The sequence below is a fragment of the Drosophila teissieri genome, chromosome 3R (assembly GCF_016746235.2).
Source record: "Drosophila teissieri strain GT53w chromosome 3R, Prin_Dtei_1.1, whole genome shotgun sequence".
In the NCBI taxonomy this organism is placed as follows: Eukaryota; Metazoa; Arthropoda; class Insecta; order Diptera; family Drosophilidae; genus Drosophila; species Drosophila teissieri.
The window spans coordinates 8,870,376-8,888,786 of record NC_053032.1 but is presented as its reverse complement, the minus strand read 5'-3'; the positions used below and the strand labels follow the sequence as shown (position 1 = coordinate 8,888,786).

At 44.2% G+C, this 18,411-nt stretch overlaps 1 protein-coding gene across 1 annotated transcript in view; it reads right to left on the bottom strand.

Annotated features, from left to right (window-relative positions):
- Positions 1–18,075, bottom strand: part of LOC122620617 — a 74,635-nt gene extending 56,560 nt beyond the window's left edge. The window contains exons 1-2 of the mRNA XM_043798177.1: positions 17,980–18,075; positions 5,895–6,341 (exon numbers count right to left, since the gene is read on the bottom strand). Coding sequence (XP_043654112.1) covers positions 5,895–6,138 — 244 coding nt within the window. The 5' untranslated portion in view covers positions 6,139–6,341; positions 17,980–18,075. The remainder of the gene's footprint in view (positions 1–5,894; positions 6,342–17,979) is intronic.
- Positions 18,076–18,411: the final 336 nt, after the last annotated feature.

Here is an 18,411-nt window from a genome sequence, read left to right as displayed (position 1 = left end):
AAGCTCTCAAAAATTGATGTTAAGCTCAGCAGCTTAAAACATGATCCAGCCGCACACACAGAGATCCAGAGACAGAAAGTAAAGGACTCTTAATAGCTTGTGCCCAGCACAGTCACAGAATCGGCTGGATAAATCCCAGCTTAAGCCCGAGCTGTAACTGTGACGGAAGCTGCTTATATGTGTGTGTACTTAACCCCAAAAAAGCACTTAATTAGCAGCCTTGACTTTCAGCACAGTCACACTTGCCAGGGACGGGTCCTTTATTCCATTATTCGGGGGTCCCTTTGAAATGAAGGAAATATTAAAAATATCTCTTTTGATGAGCGTTTTTAATTTAATTTTCCATTGTATCATTTACCTTTTATATAGTTCTTGAATTTAATTGAAACAACTACTTTGGGCGTTATGATAATATATAATGTCATATTCATAATTCATTAATTTATTTTGCATTTGATAAGTACGACAAATAATATTTTTACAATTCAAATTTAAAGGCAATTTTAGCATAAAATGTATAACTACGAGTTTTGTTGGTAGTGTGTTAACCCTTTAAGATCCACCGAAATCCGCCTCTGACACACAGTTGACTTTAAAGGACTCCCGCAAGTCAGCATATTTAATTCTTTGCTTTGCCGGAATTTTGTGCAAATAAACAGACAATTTTAATTTACTTTTTTCTGCTTTCAGTGCGCTACGCCCTTGGAGTCCTCCGACTGGGAGCATTTTTCCCCATTTCAAGTGAAATCGAGACAGGTCGAGACCGAGACCAGTCGACCAACAGCCGCGAACAACCTTTGGCATCGCACTGAGGTCGTCGTCGTCATCGTCGTCGTCGTCTCCGCCCCCGCGTCTTGTGCTGAATTTTTAATTTGCCTGGCAAACAGCGAGCAGTGGAGAGCAACTGCAAAGGCTGCTACCTTTCGTTGATTTGATGAAGGTCGCACTCATGGCAGCGGGATGCCATCGCCATAACCATCACCATCACCACCTTCATCGCAATCGCCATCTCAAGTTGGTCTGTTTCAGGCAGAAGGTTAAGTGGCGAGAGCTTGTACTGTACCTTCTCCTCGGGTTCTGTTTTTTGGTCGAGTGTCCTACAAATTGAAATGTGTGTCGGCAGCTGCAGTTCAGTGGTTCCTTTACCTCGTGTTGCATTTTATTGTGGCACGACGGCTGTGCCTGTGACACGCATACATAATTTACATTACACATGTGCGGGTGTTGAATTTAATTACAATTTTAACTCCTGCAAACGCACAATAACGCACAGAGGCACTGAGAACGAAATGAGTCTTCAATAGGGCGACTAAATGAATACAATTTCTTTGATGCCGAAGGTATACAGCATACATTTTTGAAACGAAGAAACATTAAAGCTGTTTAAAAGATTTAAGTAAAGGTCAGGATTACCACAGCAAGCTTGTGTACCCCTTAAATGTCATAACCAATCTTAGGGCTGCCATAAAGAACTGATATTGTTGTCATTTTTCGCTGTGCACACACTACGCACCGACTATTGATAATGCTGGCCAACGGCACGTATACGCAATAACATTAAATTGGCATTGGCGGCGCTCTAAAAATATGGCCACACTCGAATGCAACGGCGGCAACTCGAGGCGGAATTGCAGCGGGAAAGGAAGAACTGCTGCTGACCCACTTTGACTTTGGCTTCATAACTAATTCACGCACACTCCGCCAGTCCGCACACACACACACACACACTCTCCGCGAGACACACACATGGGCAGTACATAAAACATTGTGTTACATGGACCTTCAGGCACCTGGGCGCGATGTGTGCCTCGAACTGGGTCGGAATGGGTTGGAGTGGGTTGGAGAGGGTTATAGAGGGTTGGAGTTGGTCGGAATCGGTCGGTTCAGCTTGGATCGGCGGAAGAAGTGGACGGGGGCCTGGGGGTCGAGTCGGGGTGTTGCAATATAATTAAGGTGGAATAACTTACGAGTGTTTGTGCTCGTGTCCGTGTGTCTGTGTGCGGAGTGAAGTGTCTGTTGCGTTTAAAATTGATGCGATTTAAGGGTAAGCGTGTTAGCGAGGAAATGCGGTTGCAACAATATTTTAGCCAACACAATGCTTTGGTCCTTCAAGGCTAACTCTCTTTAAAGATTTAAGGACCGCCTTTTTGACCTGTTCCTACCAGTATTCTACCTCAAATATGAACACAAGCTGCAGGTTCACATCTGACTTTAAGATACAATAACAATTTTATTAAGCATCTGTTCCTGTTTATAAAAGAAAATGGCAAATAGACAAATTCAAATACTAACTTATTCTTTTCCAATAGTGACCTTTATTTTAGTATTATTTTACAGAAGAAAACCTTGATTGCTTCAGATGAATACACTATTTTCAACAGAATTTACCTATTTATTAGAAAAACTGGCAACCAAGTCGATTACACCAATAGAAAATGAAAGCCGGGACTTGAATAAATAAGGAAAGCAATGTTAAATATGATATTCCATTTTCCAATTTTTTGCACAGGTTAAAAGGGGAAAAGCAATCGAAGAAATAACGGAATATCGAAAATTTTATGCTGATTAAAATCTTATGTCATGGCTAAGCCCAACGACAAACAGAAAGACAGACAGACAGGCATGCAGACAGATGGACAGATGGACTGATGGCCATGCAGACCGAAAGGCCCGGAGGTCCACAGCTCAAGGAGGCACATCCGTCGTCCTCGTCGGCCACTAAAAGAAATTCCCCATTCAAATGCGAATTCGAACAACTTGTGTACATTCGTGCAAACTCAATCTAAAGGCCATATACATAAACTGCAAGATGTTCTCGACGTTCCACACGTTTCTCCTGCATGTATCCACCCAGCCTTTGCCACCCAACACCCAACATATGTCCAAGTAACATTGTTAGGAGCAGCAGGAAAAAAAGGCAAGCCGCTTACATAGAACGGAAATTTTTATGTCCCTCAACGTCAAACCCATTGCAGTAAGGACTATGTCCTTTTGCCAGTCGGTTCGCCTTTCATCCTGCGAAATGCACGTCAAGAAGTTTCCTTTTATCACAGGTTCAAGTTATTGGCTTTTGTTTCGAAATGCAATTGATTTCGCACAAATCATAGTCATGCTAACTAGTTCGATTGATTAATTGGGTTTCAAAGGGACTTTATGTGAGCATGGAAGCCAGATTTGGAAAATATGTTATCATTCTTTTTTAGCACTTAGGGTAGACAGCCTCCGTAGTCTTACGCCCAAGTCGGAGTATTTTTCCCTGTGTATAGTAGCTCACCACTTCCTCGACGTCCCCGTTCCCCCGATTTTGTAGTGCTCTCTTGACCCGCACTGCACTCAATGCGTCTGGCACATTCAGAGCGTCGTTTAATGACTAATTTATCCTGCCAACCTGTGTCTGTGTCTGTGATTGCGAGTGTGTGAGTTATGTCCCCGTCTGACAGTCAGTCAGTCAATCAAGTTTGTTGCATAATAAACTTTTTAACATTTCGCATTTGTGCTGGGCAATTGGTCCTTTTCATCCGAATGCCCCGGCCCTTTGAGTTTGAGTGGCAAGCAGAATTGAACCGAAGCCAATCGATATTTGTGATTATTTAATAAGCTCAATTACGAGGACATGAACCCCACTAAGTGCGTGTATTGATTTCCACTCAGGCCACTGCAATTGTTGGGTTAATGCACTTTAGTTTGTTACATGAGCTGTTTAGTCAGCTGTTTCGTTTGCGCTGCCACACCGATAACCGAAGTTTTGTTAATCGCTGAAAAATCTTTCAACTTTGAAGTGACAAAAAGTGCATAAACAAATATCAAAATTGTTACTTATAACATGAAATCCAATCCTTGTGGTTTGTAATATGTGTTTGTGATCGTCAAATGTTGAAATTAATTGTGGTGTCCCAATAATCTTCTGTAAGTTCTAACCCTAATAAAACACAACTTTTGTAGTGTATTCTAATTTTTAAATAGAGCTACAAAGTGAGTCCGGCTCTCTCCGGCTCTAAAACCTGTTATATGTTGTAGAGTTATCAATTCTTAGTATATGCTATAAGTATAAATGCACACTTTTGCACACTTTCTCCAAAATTTAACTTTTAAGGGACTAACCTCAAAGTGAAAAACAGCAAATTGTTCGAGAAATAGAAAGAAAAGACGACGAGTAATGCAAAAAATAACGCCCTTTTTAGTTGTTTTAAAGCTTTAATTCGTGGATGGCGATGAACGATAGGTGTGAAACATAAATATATTTATTACAATAAAATTCTAGTTCCGTAAATTTTAGGTTTTTTGGGAAACATTAGTTTTACAAACATATTTATGCTATTTTAAAGAAAAAAAACTGTGAAGCAAGAAGAAAAACTTCAATATTTTTTAAAAACAAGATAAGCAACCCCCAATTGTTACTTTATTGGTTTATTTAAAGATTATATTTTAAATTTTTTAGATCAAAAAATTTTTTTCTGTACACTGAAAAAAAATTTGTGTTGTTTTTTTTTGTTTGAAGGCAAAACCACGCCCATTTTTCCTCAATTATATTACTATTTTTATCATGAACATAAATCAAAAAACAGAACTTAAATGTGTTGCTTCGTTCTCGAGTTATTAATTAATTCCACCAAAAGTGGTCGTTCGCCCCATAGTGCATAGTTTTAGTTTGTTAGAGTTTTCAGTTTTCAGAGGGCAATGCACAGAATGAGAAGTTGGAGGTCCGGCGAAGTCGAGTGGAGCGGAGTGGAGCCTTCAACTTTTTCAACTGACATTTTTAATTCGTGGCTAATTTAACATTTAAGGATGCATACAAGCTAACGATTGTGCGGGCCAAAAAAGTTTTGTACACTCGGACTGAGAAACTTCTTGGAGGTACTGAAAGAAGTGAAATTAAATGGCAAGTAATCATTTCCCCCTGCAGAAAAACTATTTAATGGAATTTTGATATTTTGTACCCATTTCGATTTGGCTTTGGCAGTTTTATATTTGTTTGAATTGCATTCAGCAATCTGTGCAAAAACACTGCAGCACACCACCACACAGAAAATATGCTGTAACCTGGGTAAAAAGCTCTATTGAATTCTGAATTTACTTAGTATGTGGCAGCAAATGCTGCTGGTTGTTGTTGCTGTTTACGGCACGTAGCATCGCTCAGCAAACATTTAATACGATTCAACTTGGCAGCAAGAAACTGAGACACACACGTACCATAACCCTCTAGATCCGCACTACATCCTCCCAGTCCGTCTATATATCTGGCGGTCGTGCCGCACAATAAAATGCGAAACAAAACCGCAATTCAAAGTGAATATAAATTGTTTTACGGCTGACGTTTGCTTTGAATTTCAAATTGTTCCCACACCGCAGTGGGAACATGGCAAAAAACCATGTTAACCCCCTGGTGGCCCCGTGGGTGCTCTGGGACCACTCAGCTGCATCGATGGCTGGCGAAAGGTCATTGTGTTAATTGGAGCGTTAGTGATGATGATGTCCTCCACTATCTCTCTATTGCCGAACCCTCTGGGGGAGTCCTGCTGCTCATTGAGCCATTAAATATCGCTTGGCAATTAGACTGGGCCATTTTTAGTGGCACTATGAATAGGCAACGGACCGCAAGCCGCCGACCGATGCAGTCGAAGAAAAGTGGCTGTTTCTAAAGATACCACCAAAGCTTGCCACCGAACAGAAAAACAGAAAAATTGAATCACAGAGTTAAGTTTGACTGAAATCATTATATATCATTAATATTTTACTTTATCAATGAAAAGTGTACATAATGGAAGGTCAAGTATTATTGTTATTTACCTATTGTTATCTAGCTCATTTATATTTATTTATATATATATGTATGAATGTTTTTGAAACACGTCTTATGGCATTAGTTGTTCCAGTGCACCGAGTGCACCACTTACCCGATCGTCCGATGGCCAGATCCGTCTCCAAGGCCGTTGTGGCCGAGGAGAGCGACTTGTCGGTGGGCAGCGCGGCGGGCGGCATGGGCAGCGGACCCACCGTGGAGGTGGTGGTGAGGTCGCAGCACTCGCGCTCGGGGAACTCGCTGCCCTGCGCCAGGTGCAGGGCTCCGCCGAAGAGCACCACCCACAGGCTGAGGCAGCAGGAGAGGATTTTCAGGTTTTTTATGCGAAAGCGGGTCATGTTGTGGTCGTTGTCTCCTCGTGCGCCACTTCAAATGTTGGTAAAAGATGGTTTTTTCTATTTGTTTTTGCACCACTGTTGCTGGTGGCTTAATTTACGTTTTGAGCACTGTGCGGCATTATTTTCAGTTTTCGTAGTTCGCACATGCCTTGAGCTTTGGTGTGTGTTTATTTCACTTGCAGAACTGCAATACTTTCGCTTGCCTTAAAATAATATTCGGGGGCTTGAGCCGAGCATTTAAAAACAAACTTTCTTCGCCAAATGCCACAATGTTGACTTTAAAACATGGCTGCATTAGGAAAACTGCGAAACTGGGAAACTGAGAAACTGTGAAACTGGGCAATGGAAAACTCCCGAATTGAGTGGCACAGAAAATGCAAAAGGTAATATAAAGAGGACAGGGACGTCGACAGTCAAACTATGAACAGCATTTACAATTACTTTCGACAAAAATGTATATAGACAACAATAGACATAATGCAGCAATAACGACAGCAACAACAACAACAACAATAACAACAGCAGAGGAAGGACAGAGCCGGCACGAGAGGGAGGGAAAGAGAGGGCTAGACGGCGGTTCCGCCCCCTGCAAACACTGAATAACATAAAAACTTTTTCATTTACAATTTGCTCAGTGGGTCTATGTCTATGGCCATGTTGCAAAACGAAGGAGACAAGCGGGTAACAAGAAAATGTTGAAAAGTTTTTGGTAAATGCGAAAAGTTGTGGCTACCGCCGCTTTCCTCATACTGTTGTTGGTATTGTTGCTGTTGTTTTTCGTTACTCGGTTTCTTGCTTCTGCGGTTTTTGCTTCTACCGCTCCGCTATCTAAGTCCGCGTGTCGGTGGCGTATGCGCAATATGCAGTGTGCACATCATCACCAAGACCAATGCAAACTGCAAAGTCCCAAGCGGGAAAATTAATTCACTTTGCCACTCTAGCAGCGCTTTTATCGGGCAAATCGCGCAGCTCAAATGTTTGCCGAATCAATAAAAATATAATTTGCTGCGATTTGGCTCAAAGGAAATGCAAACACTCGCGTGCTAATGCAGCAGGCCAAGAATAAGGGAAAAGCTGTAAGCAGTCAAGGAAAAGTGGAGGGCCAGGCACTCCTCCTGTGCGCAATCATGTAAACAAATCCCGGCGACAGACGACAGACGACCGACGACCGACGGCAGACAGGCAAATGCAACACGCATCTTTGGGAGCAGGAAAGGAAAATTATTACCAGACAAGAAAAAAAGGCAAACAAGGAACACGGTGAAAAAACAATTTAACTCACGATCCGTAAATTCGAAAATAAATCATGTAAATAGGAAGTTTTGTTTTGTTTTTAGGTACTACGTTCTGTTTAAGTGCACACTATTTTTGCACAATATCTGCTCGACTTTAAACTTCTTTGGATTTTCGAGTAGGATAAGGTATTTCCACATGTTGGTGTGCAGCCGATGGAACATTTTAGAGCGAGAATTATAGACCTCCACCTTTTTTCTCTGTGAATCAGACACGTCGCAGTGCAGTCAATCACGTCAGCTTCGTGGGTGTGTCAGTGTGTTGGTGTGTGGGTGTGTGGGTGGCAGGCGGTTGAAGGACGAAGGACGAAGGCCGAGGCGACGAAAGTTGCTAGTCAACGGAGCGAGTGCAGGCAAACAAACGGCCGGAGGGGGGTAGGTGGAAAATGTGACTGTGCTGTGAGTGGAAAGCGGCCCCTGTAAAGGGAGAAGCGCGAAGGCGTTTTCCGCATTTCCCTTGTTGTTTCTGCTTGAAATGATTTTTTGCAGCCAGCCATCTAGGCAGCCCGTAGTTGCCTCCTCCGGCAGAGGAGCAGGATCGTTCTCTTACCAATGCTCCTGACTGGCTGTGCAAACGCGGCCGCCGTTTGAGATGTGTTCAGGGCTGTCGTTTGCTTTTGAGCCAAAGTGTTGCCATAACGAGCGTAAAATGGCGGCAAAAAGACGGCGGCGACGGGCAAAGACAACATGCAACGCGCTGCTGCAATCTAAAAACAAACAGTCGCCCTTTGTCTGTCTCCGGGTGTGCAAGTGTGTGTGTGTGTGCGGAAAATAACGAAGCGAAAATTGAAACTAAAATAAAGCCATGTTTACCTCGCAAATTGTTACGTGTGAACAGGCCAGCACAGCAAAAGAGAAGGAGCAGGAACAGCCTCCGCCTCCGCCTCAAAGTTTATTTATTTAAAGTTTCAACTTTTTGCATAAGTTATCGTTGAAGCCAAAAGGCTGCCATCTGTGCCCGGTGTCTGTGCCTGTGCCCTGCAATTGGTCTGGTCTGGTAATGTGTAATAAATAAAGCAAATTAGAGTGCACAGGACTCGACCGCACGGCCATGGCCAGGACTCACTGGCAGGATCTTGGAGCGGAACCGAAAGTCCGGTCTCAGCTCACCAGCTGTGCAAATATGTGTGTCAATGGCCCCTGACTTTGAGAGCCAGCTTAACATTTAAATATCTTGCCCCTTGGAGCCCGCCTTCTTTATCTTCTGGCTATCTATGTACATATGTGTGTGTGGGCTGACCAAACAAGCCAATAAATGTACCACAAATTTGTATGTCAAGCTCTCCGAGTCACTGCATCGACACACTTGGCAAGGCTTTGGCCTGGAAAATAGAGAGAATGCCACATGCCTTTCACATGCCATGCCGAAATTCGATTTAAATTGGAATTCTTTAGTTCTTAAGTCCGGCAACAACAATCGCAGGCAACAGGGGTGGAAGTTAGTCGAGCGGGGCGAAGTGACACAACACTTTGCTAAGAATCCCTAGAATGCTGGCCGGGAGTCGAGTGCATTAAATAGGACGATAGAATATCTAATTAGCCGCCTGCCAGTGTCAGGATCTCATAAAAGTTGCTCCTCCTTCGCCTGCTGGCTGAGTGCCACTCAACGAAATTGTCGAGAAACTTTCGCGGCTCTGATATAATTATGTGCAACATAACAACTTGATATCCCACCCCCTTCTCCACATCCACTTCCACTTCCACATTCCGCTTTCCACTTCCACGCAGTCCTTTGAGAGCTCCTTCTCATGCGGTTGCACCTTGACGTCACAACAATGACGCAGTGTCGAGTGACATTTGTTGCCTTCCGGAACGTCTTCTATGCATGACAAATGCAATTCGAGCCGCAAAGTACTCGACAGCAAAGTTAATTGTGATCCGGGGTAATTAACTCCTCTACAGTTAAGGGGCATCTCTGATTAAATTAGGTTAAATTGTGTAAACGACGAAGCAAAGGTATGAAATTAGTTATATAAAGTACAGAACTTATTAATCTATTATCGTATCTCTTAGGCCTTAACCATACTAAATTTGGTTACCATAATGCGGATTAGCGGCCAAAGCAGCCAACTCTTTCATAGGAAAAGTTTGCTCGGGTTGACCAAAGTCAACTGTCTGGTTAACTGCATTCATAATCACAGGCTAGAATGAAACTCTAATGAAACTTTAATGGGGCGAAAGTTGTGGAGTCGGCGGGTGAACAATCAGATCCGTAATGAGTGCGCAAATGTTTGCCCCTTCAAATGCAAAACTTGTTTTCCGCATTTCAGTGCGTTCTGGCTTGTTGGCCATAAAGCCACGAATCCAAACCCAGCGAACTTATTTTGGCTGCCTGTCTGTCTGTCCGTCTGTCTGTCACGGGGTAGTAACACGGACTCATGTATTATGTAGGGCGATTTTTATTGTTTGTGAAAGTTTAAATGGGCCTGAAGGTCGCGTCTGCGGATGCTGTCAAGTGCCCTGCCATCGTAAACTTGTGCGACCTGTCCCGATCCTGATCCTGATGTCCCAGCCAACTCATCTTGCCTTAATTCAAAGAGAGCATCGGAGTACACATGGTAATTAGAAAGCGCACTTAGATGTCTTGTTCGACTTAGGTTCCCACTTTGGCTTTAAACTTTATCCTTCTTCAAAGCTCAGCCAAGGAATGACAGGCAGTACGACACGTGAATCGATTGATTTCGACGTGCAGAGTGATGGTGGCACTTGAAAATTCGTGTCTGGCTTCTATTTATATTTACTGTATTACTGTTTTACTGTATTGGTGTGTTGCCATTTTATGACTTTAATTTATGAGTATTGATTTCAGGTCCCCACCTTCCCACCACAGTGTACGTGTAACTATCTGAGAATCGCAGCAGATGTCGTCGGAGGTACACGAATATTTCCACCGTGATGGGTTGTAGGATGGGTTGGAAAATGAATCAAACATTTAAATTATAGCTGGTGAATGGAGGAGGAGTGTGGCTCACCCTAATTGCCCGCAGTTGAAGTGACGCAGAAGGACTTGGATTTAGTTCTTTGCCCTTTTCGATTCTACAGTTTTGCCCACATCGATCGATTGCCTCCCTTAATGGGCCAATTAAAACGATTACGCAAATAGTTTTGGGGCTGCGCAACTGCATCCAAGTGGGCCAAAATACAAATTCCGGTCGCATCATTAATGTCGATAAATGTCGCTGCGAAGGCCACGAAAAGTCGAGCAGTGTACGCAGGTTAAAGGCATAATCCAATCGGCCAGCGTACACACACACACTTGCTCCAGACTCGGGGGACCTGGGCACATGGACCTGGCATTAGGATAATGGATGATTACGGGGAAACGTGTGGCATGGAGGACACTCCAATGTGGCATGGGCCTGGGCTTGGAGTACGGTTTGGGTTTGTGCTAGGGATTGGGATTGGGATCGGGATCGGGTCCAGGTCTGGGCTTCGGCTGCCTCGGCGTGCGGCATGGTGCCATTTACATGCGGCAGCAACGTTAGTCAAAGTCATGTCTCGCACTAACGTTCCACAAAATATGCACACACTCACATTCGGGGGTGGACCTCTGGTGCGCGGAATACGCGGTGAGCTGCTATATGCTTCCAATTCAAGGGTATGATTGAAAACATCGCTTCTCGAAAGTACTTATCCACGTATGCATATCAGATCTTACCAGATGCAAGTTTTGTTTAGTTGAATTGGCTTTCCAACAACACAATTTACCGAAATCATGAAAAAAGTGACAAGAATGGCAATACTGGTTCACCCTAATGCATATGCATATACATATATACATATTTATATATATATGTATATATATGAGTGTGTGCAAGTTCATATGGGCGCCTGCATAAAGTCAATTTCGTGTACAATTTTATTTGCATACAAGAAGCGGAGCAGGAGGGCAGCTAGACAAGCCAGAGACACACTTAGACACACATTCGGTTCGTCCTCGTCTTATTGCATGTCTTGCAATTTATTTGTCTGCCCTTCCAGGACCGCCCCTTGCAGATCCACCCTGGCTTAGCCACCCTGCACTGCCCCATCATGAAAGTAGAAGAAAAATAGCTGCAAAAGTCATTGAATGAATTTTATGCATTGACATTCGTCCCCATTCCGTCGGCCATGCCCCGTCCTCCTTGTCCACATCCACATCCACATCCACATGCACTGCCAGATATGGCGGACGGAGTGCGAGGGAGATGGATGACAATGAAAAGAAAGGGAGGGCGCTAATGGAGCGAAAGAGAGGGCTAGAGGCCATCAGGACTGGCTGCGACAACGACATGTCAAACTGACCCAGTTATGCATTGTTCCCATAGTTTGCTCTTGTGCTCGTTTTTGCGGTGTGTTTGCCCGAAAATTTGGTCAATAATTTTAAACTCGCTGCCAAGGGGCTTGGGCGAAGCCCATCCTCGAAAACTCCCACCACAGCCACGCCCCCTGTCGAGCCCCATCACATCATTCATATTTGGAGCTATTGTTGTTTGTCATTGTCGTGTTGCCATTTAATGTTTGCACTTGCATTGATTTTGTCGTATTCATTGGTGCGTTCACTTGTGTTTGCCTTTAAATTTGTTTAGCAGCGGGAAATCGCAAAAAACACTGTCACAGATGCGGTCAAAATAATAGAATTACCTATGGACACCTGAAAATAACATAGCGCCTATAATTGCAGGCTAATGCGCCAGTTATTTTTAGCAATAAGCTGAATAACAGTAATTAAACTAGATTTCTCGTTTGCAGGTCAGAATCCAATTTGCAGAATTATTTACTCATAGCAAATCCTATAAATAGCTGAATATATATTTACCATAACCGAACCACCAACAATAAAGGACTTATAAAACGGGTTATATAGAAAATTTAGTTTTAAATTAAAGGAATATCTAATAGAGTGGACAATTTTTATTTTTTTAAGCGCCGTTTGCTCGACGCCAACTGTAAAATCGATGTTTTAGTTTTGATTTAAATTCATTTGTGTGGCCTTTGGATTCAAATTTGATTATCAGGAACCAAAAACTAAACAAGCCTGAATCATTCAACCGCTGTCATTTCCAGGATGCACTAAATACACTCGTATATCTATTTGTACACATATCGCTGGACTTGTGGGGTCGTAAAGCAAACGTCATTTCAACACAATCACACCCCTGACGGAAAGTTAACAATGCAAACTGTGCATAGACGGAAACCATCTTGGCCCAGGTGCTTAGTGCTCGGCAGATTAATTGGGTCAACAAACTGCAGCAGCAGTTTACCTCCAAATCACTTGAGTTGAGTCGACAGTCTATAATTTAAACATGAGTGCTGCCCACATACGCACACAGACAAGCACTCATTTATGGGGAACGAGAGGCAATTAGTGTAGGACGGCAGTTGAGTCCACAGACAGGGCTCTTAAAAATATTAAAAACCAAAATGCCAACAAGCCAACAAGCCAACATGCCACGTCTGGTCAGTGGCAAGTGACCGCATCAAAGCGCACCCCGGTGCGTATGAGCAATATGTGGAGGAGCAGCAGCTCGAACAGCTCGAGCAGCTCGAGCCGCACTCCACCAAATGCCGAGTATATAGTTCCTTTTTTGTTTCTCGACTCCGCATGTAGCTGCTGCTCGGTTGTTAGTTTTTGGTCCTGCTCCTGCCGATTCTGCTCCTGGATCTGCTGCATATGGCAGCAGTAGACACGTGTGTACGCCGTATGGACGGGCATGCATACATACGTCTGCCATAAAGTAATTCAGTGTTGTTCCAATAAAGTGCTTCATAAATATTTATTGGATTATCGAACGTATCGGACACACACACACACAAACAGACACATAACACACACACCACATACACGTGCTCTTGTCTGGAAAAGCGAACGCACATTGCTCCATTGCCATAATGAATATGAAGCAATGAACATTGCAATAAGCGCACGTATGAATAAATGAGAGCACAGCGGAGCAGAGCAGCAATACGAAAAGAAAGAAGCTCCTTCTCCGGGAAGGATATGGAGAGAGGAGAAAGGAGAAGCGAGAGAGGAGAATGCAGGAATCAGGCAGCAGGAAGCAGGAAGCATGGAGGAGGAACCCAAGGAGTTTCCCATCTGAATGCGAATGAATGAATGAATGAATGCTTACGGCACATAAACTAATAGTTCAAGTGCTCTCAATTGCGGGCATTCGTAATTGAATAAACCTCTCCCCCACTCATGGCGCTTGTAAGTGGAGCCCATTGATGGATATATAAATACCATAAATTTATTCATCGCCGCTTAATTAACTAACACGCCCGGTCCGCTAATTGCATAATCAATTAACACATTTGATACTTTAATTATACACAACCATCGGCAGCAGGAGCAGCACGAGCAGCATGAGCAGCATGAGCAGCAGAGCAGGAACGTTGCCTGTAATTAAAAGCGGATTAAATCCATAATCTCTGAAATTAAAGCCTCGTTAAAGTCACGAAACTGCGCAGCGTTATGAAATTGAAGGCACAGCACAGTGTATTTATTATTTATTCTGACATTTACATCAGCAATCGGAATTGGGCAAGCAAACACAGTTCCCAGTCGCAGGAAGGAAGAATGGAAGGATCGAGGGACTCACTCACAAGGACTGAAACTGAATCAGAATCCACCTAGGGCCTTGCAGGTATTTAGGGTGCTTGCATATTTTATGGCCTGTCATTGTTTATATTGTTCAAGTCTCTCGCTCCATGTGTGTCAGCCTGGGAATTTCTTACGGCGACTTCATTTGCACATTTTACAGAAACATCGAGGCGTGTAATTCAAGGGGTGAAACCGAATCCGAATCCGACCTCGACTTCTACAGCTGCACTGCTGCTGGAACAAAAAGTCAACCGAGAGCCGTTGAAAGTGGGTGAAGCGGGGACAGACTTCGGATTTTGTAATGTATTCATACGAAATGACAACTGGCAAGAGAGCCAGACAAATGGAAAATCTCACTTGCCCCATTCTGGACTCCGACTGACAGCCGAACAGACGAAGGACAGCCAATACTAATCACACATAAATCAAAAAATGACATAAAGTGTACCAACAGCAGCTGGCTGGGTGATCTGGCTGTCAGGCAGCTGGCACATGGCAAACTGCCGACATGTAACACGGAATCAAAACGAATTGAACTCAACTGAAATCGAAGTGAAATCGGAGGAGAACGCAGCAATGTAGGCAACGAAATATTACTATACGTACGTATAGATTGCATGTGGGTGCCAGAGTTAAAGCCAAAGCCAAAGCCAAAGCCGATTGCACTGGCATATGGTAAAATCTCAGGCGGCGGGCAACGGGCGGCAACATGCAGCTCATGTATTATTAATTACAAATTACTGGCAAAGTACATTAAACATGCATTGTCAACTCCCCCGGGCAAACACGACCCCTTCGATTATATGCCCAGATCCATTGAACGCGATGCAGGGGCGATAAAAAGGCAGAAAAATACCTGTACTGCAGTACTGCTGTACTGCTGTACTGCCAGCATATCGAGGCCCTAACACAATGCCATTGTAATATCGATTACAAAGCCCTCGAAAAGCAACGCCCAAACCACACATTAGCCTGCTCCGCCACCACTGCGTATGCGTAATAATAAGTATTCACAGGTGCGGGTGTGTGTGTTTGTGTGTGTGTGTGTGTGTGTGTGTGAGGAGGAGTGCGGTGCCGACCTCGCATAATTGCTGTCATGAAACTCGTTATAATACACCTACGGTGCGTGGAGTGAGCTGGCATTTTGTCAGCTTATGAATCCACTCCACATCACTTCATTTCACTCGATTTTCGACTCCCCCCCCCCAAAAAGCATTGATTGATTCCCTTTGGCCGGCCAGTGAGCAATTGTTGTTGATTTAATAATTTATTGCGGTGGCAATTATTTAAACCGGCCATCGACAAGCTATGACATCAGCCCTCTTCGAATAGAAACCGTAAACATTTCGATCGAGGACGTGCGATGGCAAATGGCAAATCCCCTCCTCGCCGACGCATTTGCATAAGCAAATCTGATGCTACATGCAAAGGCTGCAAGGTTGGCAGGTTGGCAAATAAAAAGTAGAAAGTGGAGAGAGTGGAAAGTGGAAGCCGGAACCTAGAACCTAGAACCTAGAACCGAGAACCCGGCTCACACGTGTATGTCAAAGCGAATGAGTTGAAAAGCTGCATTAAACAACACTTAGATGTGGCCAAAAGGACGGCAGGAGCTGATGAGAGTTGGTGGGTGCAGCGGTAGAAATGATTCATGATTCGGGTGCGGACAGCAGGGAACTCAAAGTGAAAGGAGTCCGGGGACGAACAAAGGCCACGGATCGCCGAGCAGGGGGCGGGGCGGGGGAGTGTTGCAGCAAAGCAAATATTGTTAAAGTTGTTCCACAAGCAGCTGCTGCTATTGCCACTACACACGGCGAAATAATTCACTTTGAAGTTGCGGACTCGAACCACTTCCTTTTATGTCCACAACAGGAATTCAAGTCATTCAAGTCGCTAAAACAAAAAGTGTCTCAATAATTGCTTGTGCAGGATTGACCACAGAGAAAGAAGTCAGAAAACGATATTCATGAATTTATTTTTGCTAAGGCGTATAGTTTTCAAGAATGTATGAAAGAAATCTAACTTATTTAACTAAACATACTTATTAACACTCCACAACTATGACCACTGCCTAAGACTAAGTTATTTGAAGACTTTCTTTATACATCCAGATATTAGTTGGATGATATCATAATCTCGCAATCTCCTTACGAGTATTTCCTCTGTGTAACTGGAAAAAATTGCGCGCAGGTAACAAGCAAAACAAAGGCACACAAAAGGTAGCTGGAAAAAATACATACATATAACACCGAGAAAAACTGCATAAAATGTCAAGGTAAAACTAACAAACTGGCTTAGGAGCGATTTAACGGAAACGGAAATGCCAGCGAACGTTTAAAGCGCCACCAACTTGGGACAGCTGCATTTAAAAGCCGAGAACTTCTTTGCTTGGTGCGATAAGAAGCAGGAGCCAAAGCAGGAGCAGAAGCAGTAGCACAAGGATATAAATACGAAATACAGAGCCCTTGAATGGGCCGCTTAATTAGAGTGTAAACGGGCGACAGGCGCAAAGTTCAAATCGCTACTCAAAAGTAATTAAAAAGTTACAAATAAAACGCAAAGAATACGGCCAAATTACGCGATTGCACAGAAACTTTGAGACAGTTAGCCAACGCTTTAAAAAATCAGATCAGACCCCTTTACCGTTTTAATTTGGAAAGGATTGCGATTGGAGCGGTTGCACTGAACAATTGCAGCCATTTCAACTCCAACTCATTGAACAGCACTTGGGAACTACGCCAACAATTTTACGCTGGGGCCTAACCAGAAATTCCCGGCCAGGACTCCCACCGCACTCCGATTCAGTTGAATGCATTGCAACTATTTTAGGGGCACTCATTTTTCAGTTGAGCTGCCAGCGGAGTGAATTCCTAGTACCCAGTTACCAGTTACCAGTTAGCAGTTCCCAGTTACCAGCACCAAGTTCCCAGTTGGATGTTACGTATTTATGCCCCAAGTCCTGGCAGACAAGGATAGGCAGGCGACATGGCGAGACATGGGGACATGGGGACATGAAGACATGGGGACATGGAGAAATGGGGACATGGAGAAATGTGCAGGGATCGCCACATTGTGGGCCTGTGTGTGTGCGCCAGGTAATCACGTCATTATCACGTGAAATTTCGGCATTAACGTGAATTTACGATTTGCACATGAGCACGAGCCAAGAAACCGAAAAAAATAACTACCAAATGGCAGAGTAGAGGAGCCGAGAGGAGACGAGAGGAGCAGTCGACCCAAGGTAGCGACGCACATAAACTCACATTAAATGCGATTGCCAATTTATTTACTAAGTGAGGCGCAGCAACGTCGCAGGAACAGGTTTTGCTGAAACAGGACTAAGCCAGGAGGAGCCCAGCTGGCAACGGCAAGTTGGCTCAAATTTTAGAGCGGAAATAGTGCGGCAGGCGATGGGCCGTGGGCCGTGAGCTGTGGGCTGTGGGTATGTGGGGTTGTAATTGAACCAGCCACCCGAAAGTTGTTGTAGCGAATAAACCTGAGCCAAAAACTTCACTTCACTCACACACGGAGAGTGTGCCCCGGTGGGGTGGGAGGGGGCAATGCTGGCAACTTTTTTGCATACAATTAACGAAAGTGGCGCACCTAGGTAAATAACATGAAATATTTGCTTTTTCGGAGCGAAGTGCGATGGAAGCGGTGGGTGACGGGGGATAAGCGTGAAGGCATGCGAGTGCTCAACCGCATTAACCCATTACCAGCATAAGCAGTAAGCAGTAAGCCGTGCGGCACAGGCAGCTGCTGCTCGGAGTTTTCCTTTGCTTTCCACTTTCCACTTTCCCCTTCGCCGGGCCATGAAATTTTCCAACACATTTGGCAAATTAAATTATATACTATATACTATAGGCTATAGGCTATAGGCTACAGTATGCAGTGGCACAAATCTCGGGCGAAGAAAGCACACTCTACTGATTTTTGTTTGTTTTTCTGAGTGGCACTATGATTTACAGCTTAGCTCCGATTTCACTCGAAGATTTCAAGCCACGTTTCTGGATATTCTATTCACTCGACTCGACTCGACGATCCTCGCTCGCGGCACGCACACATCTCAGCCGTGCCATTGGCAATTCGCTGGCACTCGTATTTCCGCTTCCGCTAGAGTCGAATTCGCATCGAATTGAAGCCCAAAAAGCGGTCCGATTGAATCGCACTGCCCGCTTGCCATTGGCCGCGCGTCCGTTCGTCACGAGTCTCAGTCGAAAACTGTTTGGCCCGCTGAAGTCCCCAGCCCTCGGGTCCTTTCAACGCACGAAGTTGGCCCAAAGGACTCGGCTCCGAGTGCTCGTCTCTGAGCCTTCGGCTTGCCTAGTTCATTGGGGGAAATGAGAGAGAGAGAGAGCGTCCTGTGTAGAGATTGGTTTGGCGCCAATTCTTGGCTTC